The sequence below is a fragment of the Rattus norvegicus genome, chromosome 6 (assembly GCF_021556685.1).
Source record: "Rattus norvegicus strain SHRSP/BbbUtx chromosome 6, alternate assembly SHRSP_T2T, whole genome shotgun sequence".
NCBI lineage: Eukaryota > Metazoa > Chordata > Mammalia > Rodentia > Muridae > Rattus > Rattus norvegicus.
This window is the reverse complement of record NC_141539.1, coordinates 23,029,671-23,056,427: the sequence shown is the minus strand read 5'-3', so window position 1 is coordinate 23,056,427 and position 26,757 is coordinate 23,029,671. Positions and strand designations below refer to the sequence as shown.

The 26,757-nt window shown below is 47.0% G+C and overlaps 1 protein-coding gene across 5 annotated transcripts in view; it reads left to right on the top strand.

The window, feature by feature from the left end:
- The window catches only part of Crim1 (cysteine rich transmembrane BMP regulator 1), a 174,439-nt gene that overhangs the window by 76,599 nt on the left and 71,083 nt on the right, over window positions 1-26,757 (top strand). For 2 of the 5 annotated variants that reach the window (XM_087552471.1, NM_001169103.1), the window contains exons 3-4: window positions 6,240-6,482; window positions 7,522-7,642. The exons of 1 other annotated variant lie outside the window; for it this stretch is intronic. In XM_087552471.1, the coding sequence (XP_087408597.1) occupies window positions 6,240-6,482; window positions 7,522-7,642 (364 nt within the window). The remainder of the gene's footprint in view (window positions 1-6,239; window positions 6,483-7,521; window positions 7,643-26,757) is intronic. 2 more of the 5 variants (XM_087552473.1, XM_087552472.1) reach the window with 1 other exon arrangement.

Sequence of the window (26,757 nt, the reverse complement as noted above, 5' to 3'; positions counted from 1 at the left end):
TGAGCGCTGGGCTGGAATCAGAAGCATGCGCCACCGCACCCAGATTTCTCCTCCTTTGCCACCCTGACGAACTCTGCTGGATAAGGCGCTACCCTAGTATTATTGACTGCACTTCAAAGCCCTTATCGACACCTGGCACTATGTCTGAATGCCTCTCTCCTCTAGAGCTATAAATCCAAGAAAGCCAGGACTTTGCTCCTTCCCCATTCAAGTCATTCAGTTAATGTTTGTCAACTGAATGAGTGAAAGACGGACACAAAGGACTTTATAGACCAGTCTGCTATCACAGGATATATTGGGTGGCTGAGGGGGAGGAGGGAGGGGGCTATAATAGCCAAGGTCAATATCACAAACTGTTCCCAGTCTGCAGAGTGTAAGGTACACCAGGGTGAGACCGGGGGCAAACCAGTCTCGTAGGCTCTCTGCCTCTTGACATTATTCTCTGTGTTCTTACTGAATTCTGTAGTATCAAATCGATACAAGTCCGGGGTGGATTGAGTTATCCTAGAAGTAACTGGAACTCCCAAAGGTGTGTCAGAGTGATGGGCACCTGTATGGTGGGTTTAATGCCCACAGGCAGAAGGAATCAGGATTGGCGTTGGAGGAGGGCCCAGTGACATTGACTCTGCAGTAGATAGACTCTTTTAAGTTTTCCTAGTCTGCCTCGTGTCGCCTGCTTTGCAGGAACTACTGTGTGGCATTCTGCTGCTACTTAAAGCGACCGTGCCAAGGGATTTTTGAAGTAGAGGAAAGGCTTCACTGTCAGGTGAAGCTCCACAAAATGCGCGGGGATAACAGGAGTCTGGCCGTCTGACTTCACCTCTCTCTTCTAAACTTTCTTTTTCTCCTCTTACCATCTAGTAGCTGTTTGTCTGCCTTTTACTTAAAATCTAGGTTCAAGCAGCAAACTCTAAAATGCATTCGCCCCCTTCGAGTTTCGGTTTTAACTTTCTCTGCTGATCCCCTGTCCTGGCAAAGGTCTAGAAACAGCCGCTGACCTGTCATGGAGGTTTAAGTGATTAGGTTTGAATGACACTTTGCATAATTATTATGACGTAAGTTTATACTAGATAACCCTATCAGTCCTCAAAGGAAGATAGCTAATATGGTGAAGCTAATTTATCTTTCTTTAATTACTTTTGTTTCGGGCCATATTGTCACTTTAGTGTTTCTATATCTGGGGCAATTTTTTTTATAAGATGCCAGTTGCAATGTTACCATGGCAACCAGACATAAAAGCTTGCTAATTAGTGGAAGTCCTATATACAGATTTGTAAAATGCTTTTGGGAAAAAGTATAGAAGGTCGTCTTTTCAAATAGATAAAATGGAAACTTCAAAGTAACGCCTCTCTCATTCATGGGAAATTGGTGATGTGGCTACAGTTTTCTTTTTTTTATAAAAAAAAAAAAAAAAAAAAACCGAACAGGCAAGATGTAGAAGAATAAATAAAGATTTCCAGGAGAACTTGTGTACTTGAAGCAGGCTCAGAGAGAAGGGGCCAGAACAACAGTTGCTGGTGCCATGGTAACGCTCTGAGTGGAGTGTGTGCTGGGTGCTGTGCACACAAGGATACTTAGATAATCTGTTGAAAGAGGGAAATAAAGCCACTATTAACAGTTTTAAGATGAGGACATACCTGTAGATTTTTAGGAATCTCAGTTCTTTGAAAGCATCATTTTACTGTATAACAACTCAGTATAGGACTTGAGACTTCCCCCTTCCAGTCGTCACAGAGCACAGCTTTGAAGAGAGAGGGTAAACAGGAGAGCTTGTGGGAAGTCACTAGCTGGTGGGAGAGCTTGCAGAAATCAGACCAGAGGTATGAGACACAGGTGAGCTAAAGTCTGCATTCAACAGAGCATATGTTATTTTCTAACATTCGAGTTTTTAAAATTGCCCACAAGACTGCATCCATACACATATGTGTGCAAAGAAAAAAAAAACACCATGAAACCTCAAGAAATTAACAAAACAAAACATTGTACAGCATGCATTACAAGTGACAAATCAGTAGATTCAAACAGGAGAGCTTCCCCTCCCCCCCGATTAGCGCCCCAGAACTCTTACAACCCTTACCTGAAAGACTTCAAAGAGGAAATCAATGTTGAATTATAGATTGTCTCAAAACAGTCCAGATTGAGAAGCATGCAAAGAAATTTTAAGACACAAGGTAGTTTTTGGCTACGATGTTAAAGTCATATTTTTATGCATGTATAAGGAAACAAGAGAGGAATGTAAGTGAGTTTAGTGTTTGATGTTTGGATTCTTCCAGAAAACTGACAAGGTTGAAATGGATTCTCTCCCTTCTGCTAAAATACAGCTTAGTAAATATGATCCCAGCAGAGCCAGGACACTTGAAGACTACTTAAGAAATCAGCCCCCTTTCCCTTCAAGGTAGTCTTATGGGAGAGTTACATGTAAACATCAAAGAATAGTTAACTCTCTGCTTAGAAGAGTGTTTTTGCAGCAGTCGGGCTCATTGGCATACATCTTGAATCCCAAGATTTGAAAAGTAGAGGTAAGCAATTTTCTGAGTTCGAGGCCAGCCTGTTCTCCATAGTGAGTTCCAGGCCAGCTGGGGTTACATAGTGAGGCCCCATCTCTAAACGAAAATAAAACCTCTTTTGCAGCAGGAGAAGATCTGGGGTACAAACATCCTCATGGAAAGAGCCCATGGAACCGTAGCCAAGACGGACTGGGCCAGAACTCGCAAGACAAGGGGGTGAGGGAGGAAGAGTGGGTACAGTGGCGATGGAGTGGCAACTACTACTCAAGCTTTTAAGTTTAAAAGTATTAAGGCACAGTCAGCAGAACCATTTAAAACAGTGTTCTCTTAGAGCAGTGTTCTCAGGATGTTTTAGCATCTACTAACTGTGTTCGTTAAGGGAAAAACATGATTCCCTTGAGAAAAGTTGAAAACAGTGTTCGGTAAGACTAAGCCCTCGTTCTCAACATTCTCGGACACTTCCGAGTTTTAAAATCCTGATTCACTTGTGTTCACTTACCGTTAGCACAGTCTATGTAGCTTGCCCTGTCCTAAGGGTGTTGCAAAAAGTACGGTGTCTCTCCAGACTCAAAGTGCAGAACGCACTTCAGGAAGTGACAGTGCAGAGTGTCAAAGGGCATCAAGAATTGAGTAGCCAACTAGCAACAGCGATGAGATTGCAATTTGATGGAAGACGTTGAAGGGTATGTTTCGAGTCTTAACCGTATATACCAACCTTCAGAGAGTACAAATAGAATAGAATGTAGGGGTTGGAAGAGTAATTACGTACCTTACAGGAAGCTCTAGGCTGGATTGAAGAATCTCATAAAACTAAGCCTGGTGGTTCATAACATAATCCTAACACTTGGGAAGAAGAAATAAGATCAGAAGTTCAAGGTCAGCCTCAGCTACATAGAACACTTAGGGCAAACTGAGCTACCTAAGAAACAAACCTGTGTCAAAGAAATAAATAAGACAGTTATAACAAATAAGCAACCACAGTAATTCAGTGCTATGTGCAGGCAGAATTAGGACTCTTCTTTATTATAACTCAGTGTGTGCGTTTCCCAGGTAAGCAGTCTGCTGGGTGTACTTTACAAAGACCGAGCTGATCCCCGTCACCAAGATGGGCCTTCTCTTTCTCAGCACCTTGAGGATCCCAAGGCTGACCGAGGGAGGGTGTCTCAACACGGGCCTCCTCGCTGACTCACAGTCTCCTCACTAGATAGTTCCTAGGGATTATATTATGAAAGTGCATGGCTAGGTGGTTTGAGAGTAGAGCTAACCCCCGTGTGGCCCAGACATGTGATTTTTGTAGGCTCTGAGGTTCCCAGGATCAAGTCACGAAGGAAAACAGTACTGGGTAAGAGAGAGTTCAGCTTATGAGGGTTTAACAGAAACCACAATTCTAGTCAAGAAAGAAGTTAAGCCCAGATAAATCAACTCAGGAGGGAAGAGGGGTAAGGCCAAAGTTGCACACCTCCAACAGCAAGCATTCCTAGTGCAGGAGTCACATCATGACAAAGGTTCACACACCAGGCAGACCAGAGCCAACCCAGCCCAGCCCATTCACTGGCTGTATGTGTGATTTTGGACAGGTAGCTTGACCTGCCTGAACCTTGATATCATGACCTATAAAATGGGGCAAATAATAAGGCCGAGACTTCTTAAGAGTGATGTCGCATGTGTGTGTGTGTGTGTGTGTGTGTGTGTGTGTGTGTGTGTGTGTGTTATTGAATGCCTATTGCTCTTAGGTCAGATGCTGTTCCTCTTTCTGCCAAGCTTTAAGCTTATTGGCTGTTGGTTCGACAGCAGCAAGAGAGGGCAAGGCTTGCACGTGACTATTGCCCCTACCTGAAGCATAGGTGTGGTAAAGTAGCATTCTGTCTAACAGAGAAAGGAGGGAGCAGCCATCAGTTAAGCGACAGAAAGCAAGTCACATGACCTTCACAACAATGCCATCTTCGTGTCCAACCCAGGGTTCCCACTGTATAAACCACGCATGGCTTTGATTTCTCTCCAGATACCTTCTCCACCTCTTCTCGCATCCCTTCACTCCCCGAATGTTGCTCAGTTCCAAAGCCTTGCTGTTGCAGGAGGGGACCTATTCCATAGTCAAGACTCTGTTGCTTTTCTTGGAGAGTTCTTCTGGGTATCTCTGTGGCTGACATCTCCTTCCACCATTGGTCTGTTCCTTGTAACTGCCACTCCTCCTAAGCAGTCTTCGTCCCTCTTCTGCCTCCTGCGTTGTTCCTATTGATAATATCGATGGTTTTTTTCTATCACCTTTGACTACGTTGTAGACCACACGAGGGCAAGAATTGATCTCAGTTTCTCCCTCCCCATCCCCTGTATGTCCTAACCGCTAAATCGATTGGTGCTCGGTCAATATTTCTGAGTGAAATTTCTGGACCTGTGAGTGTGGGTGATCTCTTGAGTGTTTGAGTTCTAGTTAGACAAGGAGTAGTTAGTAACAAGGAAAATGGTCAGCTAAGTGGAAGACGGGGCGGGGGGGGGGCGGAGCCAGGAAGGAGATCACTTTCCTGTAATCCCAGCACTTGGGAAGCAGAGGCGGAAGGAGCAGGAGTTCCAGGCCTGCTACAGGAGACCTTTGAGAGGGGAGGGGTGAGGCAGGCAGGCATGAGGAGTTAGAAAGAAGGAGGCTGGCTTTGGGAAAGGCAGTTACATTGGTGGTATCCAGCGCTGTGTGCAGTGTAAGGTGGGGTACCTGCATTCTTGTTTTATCGCTGATTGGGGTCTTCTGTCCCAATTTTTTGTTGTTGTTGTTGTTGATGTTGATGATGTTGATGTTGTTTTTTAAATCTGTAATATTAAGGCACATCTTGCCTCTCATCCTGCTCTGTCTCTGGGTCTTAGTTCAGCCAAGCCAGTTCGAGGTTATGGAAGTGTATGCTCCAGTACCATCTTCCCAACACCCCGACCTCGTTCAAAGGTCACAGCCTGAAGTAGTGCGGTTCTAGATCATCTCAGTCTTTTCCTCGAGGCCCTCATGCTAGTATAGGTCTCTTAAAAGTTGAGATCAAGAAAATGGCCGGAGGACTGAGACTTGGCTGGCTAGGGCTCTGCTACACAACCTTTAACTTGTCAGGTTTCCCGCCTCTGAAACTGAGGTGCCTCCATAGGTCAGCAGGTAACGCTGAAAGGAAAGTGAGGTGCGTCCAGTGAGCCTCTGCTGAAACGCGCCATGTAGGAAAATCACAGGGGAATTTGGTTCATCGTCCATCTCGTTCAGCCTAGCACACATCGTAGAACCGCACATCTTATTCGGTTCGGCTGGTCAAAAGTCACGTGGAGATGGAGTTCTTCATGCTCATGAATGTCTGTGTTGTCTTCAATCCCTGGGGTAGCCAGGTTTTATTTATGTCTCTGTTTTGGTTTTTAACATGCATCACTATCCAAAAGAAGAAAAAAGAAACCTTAAGACTCTTGGGTTCCCCGTTAGTCCAGATCTGAGTCCGAGCCACATGAGGTCTTCCCTTGGGCTTTGTAGTAGATGTTGGCTCTTCCCCATGAGTGAGCGAGGGAACTTCAGGCCTGTATTTTGGTGTCCCGGGCAGATAGATCCTGGGAGAGATTCCCATGGTCGGCTATGCTTAGCCCGAAGATTTTCATCAGAATTCTTTCGCTGCCCTCCTCTTTGGGTAGTAAAATAGACTTGGGACGATCTGTTCTTCCCACAGAGGTGCCCCACACTGCCCTGGGCATGAGCTAAATTCTTTCTCTCCCATTTAGAAGAGAAGCCAGATTGCACCAAGGCCCGCTGTGAAGTGCAGTTCTCTCCACGTTGCCCTGAAGATTCCATTCTGATTGAGGGCTATGCTCCCCCCGGGGAGTGTTGTCCTTTACCCAGCCGCTGCGTGTGTGACCCTGCGGGCTGTCTGCGCAAAGTCTGCCAGCCGGGATACCTGAACATTCTAGTGTCCAAAGCCTCAGGGAAGCCGGGAGAGTGCTGTGACCTCTATGAGTGTAAACCAGGTATGCACCAGCTGGCGGAGCAGCCTCACCCCTGCACAGCAGAGGGCAACAGCCTCGTCCCTGCTCAGCTCTCCTGGGCCTCTCCACTCCCACCAAGATGAGCGTTCTTACCTTGCTGCTTTGGGTAATTTCTCACTTCAGACTCTCATCGAGAGAGCCAGAGGGTTAATTCCCTGGTGCACAAGCCCCATCGGAGAGGCGAATGCCCTTCTCTCTTTCTTCTTTATTTTCTTCAAATCCGTTCGATGGAGCTGTTGTGGAAAGAGTACGGTCCTATGGTTACCTGCCTCAGTCCCTGAGAGACGATCAGAGGCCTCGTTTGCAGATGCGTCTGTCACTTGGAAGTCTTACGTTTCGGAGCACTTCATACCCGAGACGGAATTCCTTTTGGATAAATATGTACACCCGTATGGCAGATGTTTTATAAGGAAACAGCCCCCATTTTCTTCCTTGGCAGTCCCTCCCCGTCCGCCTTGGCTTCGAAGCATGCCCTGTGTCGTTTGACTCTTTGCTCACCTTCTTTGGCAGCATTGGAATTCTTGTCATGTCGCAGCTGTTTCTTGCTTTATAGTTTATCTAACAGCCTTGCCCTTGTGCCAGCGTCTCTAACGTAGTCTGTGACTAGGTCTAGATTCTAGTGATCTCTTCTTTGCAAGTTTCTAATGATTGGTCATTTTTAAAATGTTTTTCCTTCCTTACTTTTTAAAAAATTTTAGTTTTACTGTTAGGCAAATGCTTCAGGCAGAGCAATCCCTCGTCTGCCTCTTGATCTGCTCTATCAGAAACACTTCTTGCTGTCCATCACCATCCCAATAACTACATGGTCTCTCTCTCTCTGTTCTCATCCTAACTCCGGTCCTCTGTTTGAGACACACCACGGCTGTGGAGCATTGAGAAAGGAGAACTTTAGATGGGCCCTGGGTTTCCGGGAAAGCAAGGAATCATCGGACATTTGTCAAGAGTCTTGGTAGTTCATTTGGGGATTTGGAATACAAGTAGATGTGGCAATGAACGGTGTTTCTCTCTTTGCCCCTTTCAGTTTTCAGCGTGGACTGCAGCACCGTGGAGTGCCCCCCTGTCCAGCAGGCCGTGTGCCCCCTGGACAGCTACGAAACGCAAGTGCGGCTCACAGCGGATGGCTGCTGTACCCTGCCAGCAAGGTTGGTTCGGCACCCGTTCAAGCCTCCTTTCTGTCCTCCTTCTTTGCTAGCACCTTTCTGGGTTCAGTTTCTCAGGCCTGCCTGCAGCTTGTTTTCCCTTGGGAAACTCAATCCTTGCCCGCTTCTCTGGAGAAACCACTGGACTGTTACCCCTTGCTATTTACATATGTCCCACGTACCTCACATCAAAGTCAGGCGTCACCAGGTTAAGCCATTAATCTTAAGCATTAAGGCCGTTCAGCATCTAAGAGGCTAGGGAGTAGGTAGGGAAGCAGTACCCTCTCTGTATGTAGATAAGGAAGCAAGGGAAGGAGGTCTGTGATAGTGAGGTACACCATTTGATCCTTTGTAGAGGATCTTGTGGGTGTTTAAGCCAAGTGCCCAGTCTGATGAAACATGGCTGGCTTCAAAGAGCTCATCAGAAGGGGACTCTGGTCACCGGGAGCCATGCTTCTCCTCAGGCCCATTCCTAACTGAGGCAAAGAGGTATCTGAATTCTTGAATGGCAAGAGAAGCGGGTTGGGGGAGGAAGAGTGGGTACAGTGGCGATGGAGTGGCAACTACTGCTCAAGCTTCTAAGTTTGAAAGTGTTAAGGCACAGTCAGCAGAACAATTTAAAACAATGTTCTAAGAGCAGTGTTCTCGGGATGTTTTGGCATCTTCTAACTCTCGAGTATCAGACACATTCCCCTCTGGCTCGTGAGAGATGAGCTGCTCTCATTTAACCTTAGCAGAAGGAAATCCGGTGAGTGCTGTAGAAAGTGTTTTCTCTAGAGCGTGAGGGCCCTGGGTTCTGCTGGTGATGGCCTTCGACCTTCAGAGTAGTAAAACGATGGTAGCCAACAGTGCTTTGCTTTCAGAGAAACTGGGTTTGCAGTCTGCTTCCCGTTCCCCAGGATACCAGGCCCTCTTCTTTGTCATCACTGCCCCCCCCCATTTTGTCCCCTTCACGCCATCCTTGTAACAAAGTCATTTCATTTCTTACCATCTTCGTTCTACACCTGGCACCAGGGGCTGAAACCCTTCCTCATTTAGCTCTGTCTACACCCTTGTCTCCACTCTAGTCCCAGTGCCACACATTTGCCATTTGGCATTTGATCTGCTGCACAAGTAGGTGTGGTTGTGGAAACAGTTTGATAAACTATGAATATTCATAACCATTAGTTTAGGTAAACACGTGTTTTGTTGGGGTTCTGTGCTGTGACCACCTCCTTGTGATCGATTTTGGCTCATGAGCTCAGAGGATTCAGTCCATTGTGGGGGGACGGTGTGGCAGGGTGTGGCAGGGTGTGACTGACTATGATTCAGGCAGAGAGCAGAGGAGAAAGATTGCCTGTATAGGGGAACTCTGTAATCTTCTCAAATGTGTTCCATTGGCCACAACCCAATTCGTTAGCACCATCCACAGTCAAGGGAAGGCTCCCCCTACTTAATCCACTCTGGAAGCGACCTCTCAGATACACCCAGAGATGTGCCTTACCAGATAACTTTGACCAACTGTTCTCAACCTGTGGGTCTCGACCCCTTTGGGGAAATCACACACCACCTATCCTGCATATCAGATATTTATATTACGATTCATGGCAGTAGCAAAATTACAGTTATGAAGTAGCAATGAAATCAGTTTATGGTTAGGGGTCACCATAACATGGGAGGATTGTATTAAAGTGGCTTAGCATTAGGAAGGTTGAGGACCACTAGACAAGACACTTAGCAGTCCCTTGAGGATGATGAGGGGAACAATAGTTAAGTTTCCTGTTGCAGTAATCAGACTAGATACCTAGAGTTTCTTCCCATAGTCTCCTTTTCTTTTTGCCTCTGGTAAAGTACATTGGGTCATTAGTGTCCTACGGAGCCTTTCTCTGCAGAAACCTAGGACTCTCTCCGACGTGCCCTTTATACTATATCACGAAGGAGACAACAAAGGGTTTGGTGAAGACCGAGTTTTGACACACTAGCAACCTCCCCATGACAGCGGCATGCCACATTTATGCAAAACTGCAGCGTGCCAAGGGATGAACACCTGTGCACACATGGATAAGGCCAGTCACCAGCAAAAACAATGGAGCAATACCGGTAGTGACAGATGCCCCTGCGAGGTCTCCATGACACAAGGAAGATGGTACCTTGTGTCAGAGAACCTAATCGATCCAAGCTCAGCCAGCCTGTCCTTGAGAGAAGAAGGCAAGGGACAACTTTGAGCTCTGTTTTACACTTGTGATTTAGCACCTCCTGTGTGTTGGGGGATCTGAGGGACATTTTTCTCAGTCTCCCTTGCTGGGGGAAATGTATTGCAACTGTAGGAAGAACCGGAATCTCAGCTGAAGAAGAAAACCTCACAGTTAATCGGGCTCAGCAGCGAGGCCTGCTGCCTTTTGAGGCCCACCAGGGCTCCTGGTGCTGGTTTGGATTTCTCCCCATCCGGATGGCTTCCTGCCAGCTGTGCTTAGAGGAGATGCCACATTGGAGCAGGGGTTGCACTAGGTTGCCTCCTGCTTCCGCCCCAAGCTTCCGGGAGGCTGGTCAACAGAAACCTTAGGATGGCGGTGACCATATTAATGTAGTTTTGACTTGGGCATTCAACTGAGGTGCGTTCCAGGGTGGAACACGCCTGGATGGGACCAAGGAAGCGCGGAGAGGGAAGTCATTCAGAGTCCCGCTGTAAATTATTTGCAGAGGGGGGCCACGTTCTCACAGCTCTTGCTTTCCTGTGGGTTAGATAGGCAGTGACCCATGCCTGTCCCCCTCGATGCTACACACTCACCCTTTGTTCCGGCCCAATCAGTGCCCTCCCCATGCGTTTCGTGCTCAGGGTCTCTGCCTCTACAGCTGCTCCTTCCCGTCTAGTGTTTCCCTCCTCCATTACCTGGGCTGCACCTGCCTTCTCTGAGGAGTCCGTTTCCGTCCTTCTAGAGTGTTTTTCACCATCAGCCCCTACAGATGTCTCAGGGTACACCCTTCTGCTCCCTTGTAATTCCTCGTTTATCTGCTGCTTATCATAACGCTTGTTTATAATACATTGACATCATGAGGGTTTTTTTTTTTATTTTGTCCCCGCTGTTCCCTGTGCATCACAAAATGTGAGTACTTGTACGCCCTAGTGTACAGATGTATTGTGGCCGACCTGTGTTTGTTGATGGATGGAAGAATGAATGAATGAGTGAATGAATGAATGAATGAATGAGCCCAGGTCCAGCCTAAGTGACTAAAATGTTGAGGAAGAAAGAACACTTGTAGCTTCTTTACCCTCTTCCTGTTAGTCATCATACTACTGCTGTGGGTCTCACATTGAAAAGCCTTGCAGGCTCTCCCAGACCTCTTCTCAGTACAGAGACTCTGCCTCAGTACTATAGAAACCTGGCCCCTCCTAGCCCTGCCCTCCCCCAGCACAGCAGGAGTCACCTTTATCTCCCCACTCTACCTTTTCTGGTATCACTCATCCCGCAGGATTCCAATTAAATTCCACTTCATCCGCAAGCTCTTCATCTTGGAACTAATAACTCTCCCGCCCCCCTGGGAATTCAGACATATCCTGTCCCGTGCTGTCAATTAATCACACATTTCCTTGCACTATTATTTAATTGTTGCGTGCACACAACTTCACTAGCTGAAGGATATATATTTCTTAGAGGCCAGCGATTTTGTCAGCTCCCCCCCCCCACTCCCATGCATCCCCATGCATGCATTTCTATTGTAAATACAGAATATATCTGATCAGGCTGGGGCTTGACCCTGTCCAGTTTAGCTTAGTCTATGAAGTGGGGGGGTCTCTCTTATTAAAGAAGTTTACAGGTCATACTGGGTCAAGAGAGTGAAAAACCCAAGCAAACATATAAAAACAGAAATAAAGAGAAGACTGCCTAATTTATAGTAACATTTTAAGAGACACTGTATACCTTTCTTCTTATGAGAAAGCCCTGTTTGGGGCACAGCGGAAGCCAGCATAACACATGTAAAGTCCTGTATACGATCTTAACATGTGAGTCATTTGACTTGTTTCTCTGGCTTGTAAAGACCATTGCTAAGAACTTAGAGCAGATCCAGTTGTTACAGAATTCAGGAGGGAGAGCCCTCCAAGACAGAGGAGGGTAGGTATCTGAAAACCCAGCTGTAAAAATTTACTTTCCACTGAGAATATTTACTTTTTCCACGGGTTTGCTGTACTTTCATACTTTGGGAAAGGGGTTCGGGACCCCTCCATGTTGAAGTATGAATCCCTCCTATTCCTAGTTTGAGCCACCCAGGCTCCCAAGTACCTGTTTCTGGGCGAGCTCTCGCTCAGCCTGTGAGTTTCCTGTTAAGCCGTGTGCTCACGCGCCACCCGTCCATGGTTGTTCACTCATCAAACACGAGCGAGTTCTTACAGGGGCCAGATCTGCTCTCCAGACGTTCCTGTCGTGCCTGGATAACGCCTTCTGCTGCTGCCTCTCATGGGTTCTGGTTTCCCTTCCTGCCCCTGGCCTCTGTAAAGTGAGTTGTTCTTTCCTTTCTTGCAGCATCTCTGCTGCTTCTTCGTGGCCCAGAGTCTATTTGGGGGCTCTTTGTTTCCGTTCTGAGGTGAATCCTGAGGGTGATAAGCATCTATCACCCTTCCCTGTGACCATCGTCGCTACCTAGCAACCCAGGGCAGAGTTGCAGGGGTACTAAATGTTATCTAGGCCTTTCCTCTTGGTGCCAGCTAAGGCCGACATCATACTTCCCTAGAGAAGATAGAAAAAGATAAGGGTTAGCAACCCAGGACTTTAATCGGGGTCTGAACAGCACTGCACAGTAACAGGAGGAGGAGTGGGAGTCCCCATAAGGTTGCGACCTTTGTGTTTATAATGTCTGCACGTGAGTTCATGATGTGTGTGCATGTACACATGCTGTCATGCATAAGGGACATGGGAAAGCTGTCCTTAGACAGCACGGGGACAACAGTGACAGATACAGCTTAACTGTGTCACACACCTTGCTCATTCTGCCCTCCCTCCGGCACCCCATGTTCATCCACAGCTGTGGAAGTGGAAACCGAGAGGATCTGGGGCTAAGTCAAATCACAACCATTCCTCAGCATCTGGGGTAGAACAGGTCTGCCTTCAGCTCGGGATCTTCCACATCCCTGGGCTTTCTCCCGTGTAAGGAGCCATCCCCGAGAGCAGGACAAAAGCACTGGTTTGGGTGCTGCAGTTCTCTGAGGCCATTTGAGCTAAATACCATTTGTGTCCTGGAACCACTGGGAAGTCTCCAAGGCAAAATTTGTGTCCCAAACTTCCCCAAGATTTGCCAGTAAGAAGTGTTATAGTGAGTGTCTCTAGACCCTGCCACTGCCCTATTTCATTTGTTGAATAAGCTCTTATCTGAAAAGTAGGTGCTACCTTTTGAAGGAAAAAGTTTCAGGGAATTTCTGACCATTTTTAACACCACAGTATACATTTAGTAAAAATAGGTGCCCCTTAGAGATGCTTTCCTGGTTGAAGAAAGTTGCCGAAATCCTGCAGATTGAGTGACCCTGTTCCAAAAACTTGGTGTTCCTTTGGCCCTGGGAATCTGGGTCTCCTGGAACTCAGTCAGCTTTATAGTTAAGCTCCCAAGGTATTCAGCCATTTCCCTTCCCTCCTGAAGGTCTCGGTGCAGGCACATGTTAAGAGCATATCTGGGTGAGCACCACCTCAGTTTTACCCATCATAAGTGACTATAATTCAGACCTTCTCTACTTCAGAAATACTAGGTGTTTCTTCGCTCACACAACAGAAATGTCACTGGCGTTGTTGGAAAGGGGCTGCCAAAACATCTTATTCGTGAGACCAGATTGGTGTTTAAAACCAAAAGCCAACTCGAAAGGATGGAACATAGAAATTCATTGTTAATCTTGCCTAGGAGAATCGGGTCTGCCTGCCAGCTGCATCTGGAGGGTGGGAGACGCCTGAGATACACAGCTGCGAGTCCACACTCTCCTCTCACTAAGCCTAAATAGTAGCCCAGCTGGGCCGCCTGTACAGACAGCAGCCACATCTCTGTTCTTGTTTGCTTGCTTGTTTCCCTACTCAAGTTTGTTTCCCTACTCAAACAGCTGCCTTGAGTATGTATGCCTCATTTTGTAGCGTTTTCACTTTGCCTCTGTCATTATTCACCGGGTTTGAGGATACAAACTCACAGGGCAAACATTACATTGTTACAATTGGGGGGGGGGACAGTGGTACCATTACATATCACTGGAGGCCAGCTGAATGATGTAGAACAGTCCATGCCATTCGGTACTTTGTGAACGTTTATTGAGAGGGTGAGTGCATTTAATATAGTATGGGTCGTCACTCATTCTAAATTTAATGAGAGTTGTCTTGAACTCCTAGGTTCTGAAACATTATGTTATCAATTTCTGCCTACAAATATGTTTTCCTTAAAAGTTATAGAGGAAAAAAATGCAAGCCAGTTATTTTGAGTTCGAAATAAATTAAGTCATTGTTTATGATATCCAGAAGCTTAAAATAGACTTTGTTCTGGGTTGTGTGTGCTGTGAAAGCCAGGTTCCCAAGCTCCCTTTTGGCTCCTGCCTCTCTCTTGACCAAAGGGCCTGACTCTCTTCCAGAACCAAAATCCAGAGCATTTATACCTCTTATTTTTGTTTTTATTTTTAACTCAAAATTTGTTAAGTTCATTTTTTTCCAGCTCTTAAGATAATTTTAAAAAAAAACCTTAGACTACCTGGATGGAAATGTTAATATGCGCCCCCCACCCGTCCACCTATAAAAACATTCTTAGAATATATTTAGTACGTGAAGGGTCCAAGTGGGTGAGGCTGAATCTTGTAGCTCGATCCAGTTGGCGAGTTCTACACCGTGCTTCCACAGGGTACAGAACACCACGCTCCCTGCCTAGAGCAGCTACAGAACCTGCCTGGGTGAGCCACCAGGGTGGGCTGTCCTCTGTGGACCAAGTCACTATCAACCGCCATACCTTCCCCAGTGCAGCTAGCCATTCAGGAGACCAGCCCTTCCCTTCGCGATTGTCATCTGCGAGCAGATGTGTGCCTGAGACACATTGGTAACTGAAGTATATTCAGTACCATGAAGTGGGTACTAGAGTCAAGGCCCACCTCCGCCTGAACTGAGCAAGCTCTTTGCCTTATCTTGGTCTTCCTTATCTGAGCCAGAAGGGAAGACAGGCAAGGGTTGCATGATCTGAAAAGGAGCTTTCCCCTCTGGACTTCCCCAGATCTTCTCAGTGGAACGAAGCCTAAGATGTTAGTGTTAGGAACTTCTTAGGAGGAAACAAAACAAAACAAAAAAAAAAAAAAAAAAAAAAACAAAAAAAAAGGAGGAGGAGGAGGAAAACCTAGAAATTCCAGGATTCGTGAAGATAATGGAACGATAAAAGGAGTCACCTGGTGATAGAAAAGGGAGACAGGAAGCTGTAGAAGAAAGATGGCTACTGTTTTAATCATCGGATTTTCTCAGAAAGGGCGAAATGAGGCACACAAAGTGCTAAGCAGGCCTCCCCAAGCCTTAACTGCTTGGATTATGGAAACTGTGGGGTAAGCAGGCAACGTAGACGATTGTGTGCTTGGTAGACGGCCGGGTGATTATTGCTAGCTACGTTTTCTTTTTACATCGATGAGTAGGTAGTTCCCAAGGAGAAGGGGTAGAGACTGTCTGGCCAAAGCAAAGGCTGCTTCTACAAATAAGGATTTACTCTATTCAGTTGCTGTTAGACAATGGAATGTGGATTTCTCCGTCTGTCAGCTGCCTTGGTATGTGTGCTGTGGGAAGGACTTGAATGTGTGCGGGGCGGGGAGGGGCAAGGGGCTTCCTGGTGCCTTACATGCTCCCCTCTGTGGCCCACATGAGCCCATACGTGGCTGTTCACGGATGCTGCCCCTGGATCCAGGTGCTCACTGTTTCCCTTCTGGGAAGATTCATTTTTCCCGAGTTTTCGACCGTTTGTCTTTCTTCTCTGCCACCCTTCATTCAGCTCTGTGTTCTCAATGCCTCTGTATTCCACACTTAGTTGCAAGTGTGTGTGTGCGTGCAAACACACACACACACACAATTATATTTTGAGAGAGGTTACCAATTTTGTAATTAGACCATATTCCTTAAAATAAAAAGTCCCAGATAAAGGGTTATGTTTTTTCCCCGTAAGTCTCAGTTTTACTTTTCTCCTCTACAACACTGACTCTGATATCCAAGCTAGTTTCCCAATCACATCCTGTTCTGTCAGACCAGCTCCAAACTTCAGGAAGGGAAATCACATGAAGGCAAAGACCATAATCTACATACACAGCCCCAAGCTGCCTCAGTTCAGAAATATAGGGTGCCCCTACCCTGCAATCCCAGTTTCTCCTCACTTGCATGAAAAAATTGTATTTTGCTAGTGCTCTGTTGTGTGACGATAATAGGATTCTAGCAGATTGCTAGCACGCTGTGCTTGGGAGTCGGTACAGACATTTGGGAGAGGGGCATTCTGGAGTTCCAGAACTCGCAGCCTGAAATGGAGTCATCCCAGATGAGGCCAGCAGAATGGAATCCTTGGCAGGGTTCCCCTTCCCCTCAGAAGCATGTAAGTTAATAAAAATTAATCTGACCACATAGCTGCAGTGAGTGAAAACAAGGTGCACCGATTCGAAAAAATGCTCAAATCTGTTAAAACAGTTGAGCAAGGACTCACGGAGGGAAGACGGAGAACGCTGGGCTCACCGTGGAGTAAGGTGCTGGCTAAAATGAAAGACCTCCACGATTTCCAAATTTCACCAGCAATGGGAGCAAGAAAGCTCTGGACCTCAAGGGTCAGCTGATATAGGCACACACCATCAGTAACCCTCCTTCTAAGAGAAACGCCCAGTTACAGACTTGTTTTCCACCAAGTAAGGAAAACTAGGTTACAGAAAAATAAAAAACCCCGTCCACCAGGTGTGTGCTTCCTTTACAGCGAGACCAAGAAACCAGAGGACTCAAAAAGACAGACAGACAGACAGACAAACACACACACACACACACACACACACACACACACACACACGAAAAATGGTGTAGGGTACCCACTTCTCATTGACCTGGTTTCCAGTGTTGCTTCACTTCCTACTGCAAATGAAGTAGATTTCCTCACTCCTCTGCTCAACTATATCTGAGAAATGGGCTCTGAGAAAGTACTGCTGGTGCTTAGCCTTCTGTCTGCTAACCTGTGGCTCCTGGGGTAGCCAGTTGAGCTTTCCATTGTCCCTCTACACCTACACCACTCTTATCTCAGGAGACCCACCTGTTAAGTCTTTGAAGTGTTTAGCAGAGCCTCAGGGTGGGTGTGGCTGATCAGGGGCTATCAACCCAGCACACCCACTCTCCCCAGATAGACACATTAAAGCTGACCTTCCTGCAGGGCAGTGAGGGGCTCCTTTTTAGTGCTCGAAGTTCAGAGATCTCCTCTTTCACCTCTTTGAAACAGGGGTACGTACCCCCGATTATCGGGGTCATATTTGTTGGGGACGATGCGGCCTTTAAAAGTTGTGCTGGGTAATTAAGTTGCTTTTCTCGTGCCAACTCAAGCTAAGCAGTAGAAATTGTCCCTGAATATGCAGTTCCAAGAAGACTTTATCAAATTAAGTGCCTTGTAATGAATTATCATGTCCATCTGTTCTAGTCTCCCATCTCAACAAAGATGGATCTGTTTTGTTTTTTTTTTTTTAAAGATCAGTCTGTTAGTAGACTTTTTAAAAAAAATTTAGTTCTTCTTTGGGGTATGGAGTGTTGTTCCCTTTAATTTAAACAATTCCTCCAGATGCTTTTTGAGGATAAATTATGCAATATGTAAAAATGCACATTAACATGTGCATTTAAAGCATTCCTGACTCTTGACATGCTGGGGCAGTAGCGTTCCCTTTGTTTTTAAACACATGCAAAAAAAAAAATGGCTGCAAATATGTTTGAAGCCCGTCTTTCTCAACTCAGAAAAGAACATTTATTCTATTGCCCTCTGTCATAGTAATTTTTGGCCCAAAAGAGCAAATCAACTCATGGATAAAAAGCCAGAGTCTATATTAAACTCTGATGTTTTCTGAAACAAAATAATTGCAAGAATTCCATGTTATTATTGGACCTATCCCCAGATTGACAAAAATATGCTTTCCTAGAAGTTAGAGCCCTTACCCATTAGAAATGCACGCTCTCTCCAGTAGAATGCTTGGTTTGTCAGTCATGTACTTCAGTTGTGTGAGCCCTCGGCCTTTCTGTAACAGGGCTCTGGGCCTTGCGTGGTCCTCCATGTATTGGACCCAGTACCTAGTCTTTATTTTGCATTTGTGTTCGTTCTGAAAACAAACAAGACTGTATCACCCATTGGCTTATGATTGTTTTGAATGGTCCAGACCTCAGAACTGAGGAAAAGCAAGGGGATCCTTTTAAGCCTTTGGTGAAGCTCAAGTGCAGAGTCCACAGCATAGATAATATTAAACTTGAGGACTTTCTCCATCCGTCCTCATTGGCACCCACCACCACCACCACCACCACCGTCATTGTCATCATCATCTTTCTCATCCTCATCCTCATCCTCATCCTCATCCTCATCCTCATCCAGAAAGCTGAAGAACTGCTGCGAACCATTCTGCAGAACAGAAAGCTTCAGGGACATCTTTGAGCAAACGTCAGATGCTACACCTGGAATTTCATAGAACATATGCTACCTACTTTTCACCTGACCCATTAGACAGAAGTGACAGCTGTACATAACTGCGCTTGACACTTTGTAGAGGTTCAAGGTTGTGTTTCCCTGGTAAACATTGAAGAGCTTAACTGGAACCCCAGTGGAAACAACTGCTTTCTCTTGGCCTTAGTTAGCCGGTTGTTGAGTGGATCCTGCAGACAACAGCCTTCTAATTATCCTTGATGGATTTGGAGGAGTGTTGCGATCAGCCTAAGTTGTTAGTTACATTTTTCCCTTCCTGTCCTTGGCAGACGTGTTCTGGAGCCTTCATGGATGCCTGGAATTTCACATGAGACTAAATAAATGGTATCTATAATCTATTTTTCCAATGCATATAGACCCATAATAAAAGTACAAGAAGATACTCATAACAAAAAAAACACAGCCATTAGAGTAACATTACTGTCATAAAAATTATTCGTGCTGGTCATGGTGGCTTAGGCCTCTAATCCCAGCACTTGGAGAGGGAAGCAAAAGAATTACCATGAACTTGAGGCCAGTTTGGGTTTGTAGAGTACGAGTCTGTCTGAGATTCTCAGACACATGTACGTACACAATGTTATTTATAGCCTAGAATTGCTTGTTCCGAGAACTTTGCATTTGAAAGGGGGTAACTGAAGGCATAAATGGAGCAGGATGGATTAGTCTAACCTGTGCACCCTTGGAGGGACAGGACCTACCTTGTGTATGGCTGTCTCTCACTGCTGTCTAACGTGTTTGAATAATAAGTTTAACTACATTCTGTGGATAATCTGGGGCAAGCCCCGGCTTCCAAACCCTACAATTTTGACTCATTCAGGAAACAAATATACAGAATGTTCGTCGTGTACCTGGAAGGGGTAAATTGTCCATGATGTCAAGGAACCTTTGATTTAGGCAAAGGCAGGCATGAGTTAAATCGCCGTGATTTTAAGTGTCACACGTCTTAGAGGCCGAAATGTGCAAAATAATGAAAAGCTTATGGGGCAAGGAGATGCAAATTCTGTTTGGAAAGCAGACTTGACTTCTGAGCTGAGTCTTTCAGAATGAGTCAGAGTTCATCGGATGGAGAAAGACGAAAGGGCATTCTAGGCTACTAGAGTCACTGATTTCCCCCCCCCTTTCAATTTTTAAACGTGTCTTGCAGCTGAAAATATTTGTATTAATCTCATCTATCTTGATGACTCAAGAGAGATGGAATGGACCCCTCCCCTCCAGATAGCCACCCCATAGCAAGACTACGTCGCTTGCTTAAGATTTCCCTTCCTTTCCTCTTAAAAGAAACGACGCTTCTTAGAATAGATCCCATGTTAGCCTGCCTTAGCCTGCCTCTCCACCGTACCAACTACCAATTTCTTGATAGCATTGCCCTGTCCTTGTCTTACCATGCTATGCCTGTGGTAGCCTGAATCCTTTGCTCCAAAACTGGCACAGTAGATTGCTCCTTGCTTTCGTGGGATCCTCCACACCTAGAACGTCTTCCTTCCGTGCCCACGCAACTCAATCTGTGACTTCTTACAGCGCCCCCCCCCCACCTGCCACACATCATCGGCCATTCGCCACCGTGCCTCCAGCACATCGTCAAGTAGGTGGGTCCGTGGGGATACATGGAGGTCTGCTTCCCACAAGGGGTCCCAGATGGACTGGCTTCTTCGAGGAACGTGCTCTTCCCAGCAGCTTTTGGCACAGGGGACGTCACTAGGTGCAGTCACAGTCTGCAGGTGGCATCCCTGGGACTCACTTCACCCCATGCCATGTTTCTTTTCCTGAGATTACTCCCTTCGGCATGTTTATAGTAACTGCCAGCATCACTAAACTGGCGTGCTTTGCCGAAAAGACAGGCTGCTTGTGAACAAGTGATTGTCTCTGCACAGGGTGAGAGTGGTGCCTCTTGGGACAAGCCTTCCAGAGCTGTCTGCTCTGTTCCTGGGACTTGACTGGCTTCCAGGCTTGCGGTCCATGGTCGATCTGACTGTGAAGTACCATTGTGAGACCAGATGCAGGACGAGGGGAAAGAGTCAGGAAATGTAAAGATATTAGATCAGCCTTGGGTTGGGGGATCATTTAAAGACAGCCCACTGCCAGGATGGGGCCCAGACTTGGGAGGATCTCGTAAGATCTTGAAGTGGACAGTATCACAGCCTGAGTGCGTAGAGCTGGGAAGGTGGCCTGTTGTCATCTGTAAGTGGGGTCTGAGACTTCAAAGACTTTGCTGATTGGAGTGAGGATCTAAGTGGGACAGGGACGGGAGCCAGACCCTGGATCTTGAAGGACTGTGTGAAGTCCAAATGTTGAAATTGTATCATCTACTCATCCTAAAACCTCCTAAATTATATAAAAGGGATGGCAGGTGTTGAGTACTTTCATGTTCCCACCACTGAGCTAGACATTTCTCGTGTGTCAGTTCATTTAATCCACACAGCGGTCATATGACATATGGAAACCTTAGCCACCTCGATTTCCATGCGGGTCCGTTGAGATTACATAACTTGCCCAGGCTCCCAAGGTCGCCTTGTTCCTCAGTAGCCACAACTCAGAGGCGACACTGTCTTGTGTCAGTGTCTGTTCTAGAAGCCTCTGTGTCTTGGGTAGGAATTGGAGCCACAGAAAGGCATGGGAGGGAGCAGTGGTTAGAGACTGCTGACTTCCCTCCCAGGTGAGCGTGGGGTTCCCAATCTCGCTGTGGACAGAAGGATGCCTTTAAAAGGGAGCCAGGTGTGGGGTAAAAAGATGTGCATGGTGTGTTTTATTTTTGTTGAAGCCCAGATTGGCTCCTGGGCTTGAATTGAAAGGAAGGTTAGCATAGGAGATGAGCCCCCCTGGCGTCAGATCAGTACTTTGGCAGAGGTGTGTTCCCCAGAGGACAAGAGCCTATATAGTCAGCCACTTAACGCTAATGACAAGGATAAGAGGCCTGGAGTTGACTGTCCACGGGCATCCAACGAGATGTCTAAAGTCATCTGCTTCTGCACCAGTCTGTGCCGGATGACTCTGGATGCCTGAAGCCATTTGTGCAGCCCCAGCAGTGCAAGTCAGGCTTCGGTTTTCAAGCAGAAGACTTGTCCAGATGTCCTCAGCCAGTGCTTGTTCTCGTGTTCCGGGGCAGGTAGGTGTTCGACAGCTCAACAGCCTACGCCCCTTTATGCTCTTATATCTAGGGCTTCCCTAACCGAAGGCTTCCCGAGCATCCCCAGTGTCTGACCAGCCTCACGTCTGCTGCGTGTGTATTCTCAGTAAATAGACAAGCTGTTTAGACATTTGTAAACAAGCCTGTGCTCCAGGGCACCTGTTTCTAATGCAATTGGTGGTGGTGGGCTCTGAAATGAGAACACCTTACATTGCTGTATTAAGACTTGTTCACAAAGCCAGAGAAATGATTCGGCTCGTGAGAACGCTTGCTGTTCTTGCAAAGGGTCCAGGTGGTAGCACCGAGGGTCCTAACACCCACGTGTTAGCTCAAAACCGTGTGTAACTCCACTTCCAGAGGATGCGAGGCCTCTGCTGACATCAGTGAACTCCTGCTTGCATGTGTTAGGTGCACAGACATACACTAGGACACACACACACATTAAAGAAAATAATGTTTCATAAAAATCTTACATTCATGCCCATCCCTCCTTTCAAGCTGTGATGTGCTACCTTCTCTTCTGTCTTCCTTACCTTGACTGGTCCTCTGGGCATCCCTCCTCCCTTACTGCCAGCCAATAACAAGCTGTACTAGTGACTTCCCTCACACCTAAGGAAGTGGAGGAGAGGACCCTCAGTGTCTGACATCTGAACTGGACAAGGTGGTCGGGAATGCCTGTGGTGTCCCCGCCCTAATGTTTTCAACAAGTGCCAAGGAATACTCAGCTCTTGATGGACCTCTGGTCTGGCTGCTGCCAAGATCGCAGCCTCTCCAAGCCTGGGCCAGCATTTTGTTAGCCAGTCACATCAGACAGGTAATTTATAGAAATCACCATTGCTCTGTCCTAGGATAACCGTGCCCCCTTAAAGCCCGTATTTTTCCTACTGTGCGTGCCTCTTTTTCAGCTTCACCCCTTCTGCTTCCTAGGGTCCTGGCATCTTTGAGAAGGAAGTCGAAATTGCCTCTCGAGAAAGGCAGGAAGAGAGAGACCACGATGACTGTCCTAGTTTCTTAATTGTCTTGGGTTTATATCTTTCCTGCGAGAGAACACAGCCACCTCGTTCTTCCTCCCAGCAGAACAAGAAAAGTATAAAAACAGCCACAGGAAAACTAAGTTACTTTCCTCCTGTCTCTGAGGTCAAAGTCATAAGAAATGTGCAGTCACCTGTTAGGGTGGGAGCAGCTCCCTGTACCGGGCAAGGACCACTGGCCGGCAGCAGTGAGAGATCCTCTGTGGCTGGCTGTGACTGATGTTAAAGATGGAGGGAGCTCATAGGGGGATTAGCTGGAGGAGGGTGAAGTAGGGTCAGTAGTCCTCCAGGGAGTGGTAAATCTCCTAGGGAGAGACAGGAGGGAAGTCCAAGCCTAAGGATCTCCCATAGGGAGCTATACTATTTTCCAAAGTGGTAGTTGGCCCGTTCGGTGTCAAGCCTCCCTCTTTGGGATGTTTTATTTGCGGTCCTGTTTTAAATGTACACATTCCTGGAAAGAGGTAAGGATGCAGAGCCGTAGACCGATAAAGCATCAAATTTCATTAAGGATGAAGCAGCTTTTTATAGAGCGGGATTCAGTTTTATGCGCCATCATTTCCGTTCTTGACAAGCCATTTCATTAACAGCCTCTGCGGCCTTCGTGCTGCAGTTAAGCAAAGTATTCAGATGCTTCCCCTGACCGAGGGAACCATCCCTGCCTTTGGTCACAGGCAGGGACGCCTCTCCTGCTTGCAAGGCTCGGGCACTCTCTTCTGATGTGGAATGAAGCCAACATTTGGCGGACTCTTTTGTAGAATACTGCCCGATGTGGACGTGTTTTTCCTGTAGGATGTGGGCAGAGATATCTGCGCTGGGAAAGGTGGGACTCCAGCGGCAGTTTCTTAGTGTCTTGCTTTGGGGAGATGTTATAGCGGAAGGATGTTAGAACAATATTTGATGCTGGTGTGCCAGTGCCCACCACAAGGCACGTTTCTGAGGCACTCCTGTGCTTTGCAGAGAGACATGTGAGGGTGGAAGAAAACCCCCTCTTCCCCCAGCTGCAATGGTAACATCCCCCTTGTTTAGTGTCCTGTAAAGTTCCTCTCTTCATTCTGGTAAGCAGACAGACAAGCATTGGCTTTTTTGCAGTATAGTTTTTCAAAACAGGCCTCAGACCTGCCCCATGATACCAGAACCCCAGCATTTAGCACGCTGTTTCTTCTCCTGAAACATAGAAAAAAAATACATGTAAGTACGCAGCCATCACACTCCAAGAAGAGCAGAAATTGTGGAGAAGTTGAGGTCGGGGAACATACTGACCCAGGTCTGAAGGTTGGGACTGACGGACAGCAAGAAAGAGAAGCAAGCAGACGCTGGTGTGCTGTGCTTTGGGAACTGGGTGTCTGTCAACGAGTCACAACAGAAAAGGTCAGGAGGCAGCACAGAAGGGGTCGTAAGAGTGGCAGCAGACTCATGGGATTTCAAAGTTAGAGGAATGCTTCTTCTGAGCATGGACCTTATTCTCTTGGTCACCAAACCAACCTCCTGAGAGGTGGAGTGGGTTGCTGATGGCCTCACATGGTTCAGGTGGGTGACAAGGGAGTAAGTCCCTCCCTTCTTCCTCATTCCTGAGAGATGCCATTCAGGGCCGAAGGAGCCTTTGTAAGTGATGGAGAGGGCACACTAACAGCTCCGTCCCTGCCATGAACACGTTAAGGACAGCTGGTGCTTGGTATTCCTCACGTGAGAAGGAAAAGTAATGCGTTGTGACCCAGCCCTGCACACAGAGGCACAGGGTCCCAGGTGATGGTATGCCTGGAGCATGTGTGGAGGCAGTTCCTCCTCTGACCGGCCTCAACTCCAATACCCCAGAGCCTGCGTTGCAGGCAGATTCCATTGCCTTGCTTTCACACTGGGGCCTAAAAACCCTGCACCTCTGAGCTCCCCATTCCCAGTGCATAAAACAATACAGGGCCAGGAAGATGGCACAGCAGATAGAGGTGCCTGCCACTGGTCTAGTGACGGGCATTCAGATCGCCAGAACCCGCATGAATACACACACACACACACACAGACACACACACACTGATCTAGTGATGGGCATTCAGATCGCCAGAACCCACATGAATACACGCACACACACACACACACACACACACTGATCTAGTGATGGGCATTCAGATCGCCAGAACACATATGAATACACACACACACACACACACACACTCATGCACACACACACACACACACACAAATTAATGTAAGAATATTCAAACAAATAAACAAACAACAACAACAACAAAACTAATGCATGCCCCAAGCTCTAACTTAACAGCCAGGGCGGGCTCCAGATTTTTGTTGGATTTTGTTGGATCCGTTGTTCATTTTCTTCTTCTGGAAGACAGCCTTTCTTTCACTGGAGTAACTGACAAGAGAATCGATATGATTTTGATTTACTGACATAAGCAGGTACCACCCGAGAGTCAGGTACCCTGTCTGTGTATTGTTAAACGTCAGAGGAGGAAAGTTCAATCTTGACGAGATCCTTTCCAGTATGTGGTCCTAAGGGCTGTGTGTCCCCGGTAGGGACAAAAGGAGAGGCAGGGATTGGTGGGCCTCCGAACCATGTGCTGGGGCTGGCTGTTGCATTCAGTGGATGGTGGATTGCCATTGGTGCTGGAGTGGGAACATTAGAGCATCAGTAGTGTGTGGAAGCCAGAAGAGACTAGAGGCCAAGCGTATGAACACGCAGTAAGCTTCTGGAAGCTTCTTCACCGCCTGGGACGTGAGCCTTCTCAGGAAGTGAGTGCCCTCTAGGGGTTTATTTGATTCCTAAGGGCTCTTCACCATTACACTTAGGCCCTCAAGATACCCACTAAACTGAATCCATTACTCTAGGAAAAGGAGGGTAACCCCTCTTAACCAGGCCCCACCCGACTGCAGCCATGATTACACTGTGCAGAAACGTATTGGCTTGGCGTTTTGATTGATCAGCATCTTAATATCAAGGGTAGCATCGGCTATTACCTCCCCTGCCCCTCTCCCCTTTCCCTTCCACTGACAAATTACCTATATAGAAGACCACTTCTTTGAAATTCAAAAAGAAAAAATCCTTAACTCTCTCATTTTATGATCTCATTTATAGAAACTCGAAAAATTAGGACAGCAAGCAGAGGCATGTCTTAGATTTGTAGTGCCAGGGCTGGAGGAAGGAGAAACAGGGGACAGGCTGCAGTGTTTTTGCTTGGGGTGAAGGAGTAGGTACCCGCCATATTTGCACAACTTTGCAAATAGAAAAAACCAACATGTAGGATTCTGTACTTCAGCAGGGTGGGTGCTGTGTGTGTGACTTTCATCCCACAGAGATGAGGCATGTACTCAAAGTATCCTCAAGTTGCCCCTTCTGGAGGGGACTGGTTGATTTGACCGTCTAGGGTCTCTGCCTGTATTCCCCTGCTGTCTTATCTGATTTGTTTAATATCACCCATCCTTCCTTCGTTTCCAGTTACGTCCCATTTTGTACACTAACTATATACACCAAAGGAGCATGTGACCAAAGCAGAGGGTGAGCAGGGTTCGAAACCAGTGTGCACCGGTGTTCAGAGGAGCTGATGTCTGAAGAACAAACAACTGGGCCCATGGGCCAGACACAGGACACTGGAGGCAGTTGGGGGGCGTGGCAGAAACAGTAAAGCAAGAGTCAGTCAATCAGTCGGCCTGGGGCAGAGAGGGAGCTTAGCAAAGGAAAGTGGAAGGAAGAGGTCTGTGGGCTTCAGGGTGATGAGTGCTACTCTGAGACACTGATAAATGGAAGGAGGTGGGAGTGAGCAGGAACCAAAGCCGTAGGCTGGGTGTGGCCTGGCTGGAGCGAAGGGAGGCAGCACAGGAAACTGGAGAGGGATGAGTGATGACATCAGCCGCTCTAAGCATCTGTCTCATGTTAGTTTCTTAATCCATCTGTTTTCTCTTTTGCCTTGCTTGCTTTTACTCAGGAATGGGGTAGGAGGGAAGGGAAGGTTAAAGAAATGAAAGCAAAGGAGGCGGTGAGGGCCAAGTACAGTCCGGCATGCCTCAGCGCTTCCTCCGAGGGACTCGAAGAAAAGTCTCGCTTCTTCACGAGGAAAGCCCAGAGAGTGGGAATACATACATCTGTATGGCCTGGGCAGACCGGGGCGGGGGGTTATATTAATGGCTACCTGAATGAATGAGGAGGACCTGTGAGCACATGATTCGTGTGGATGGTGTTCAACTGTGTGAATTTACTAGTGGGTCATTTTCAATCTGAAAAAAGAAACGGGGTGGGGGGAGGGGGCAGGCATTTTTGCAAGATCTAAGCCTGACAGGTGTGCAGGATGTTTCAGTTCTGA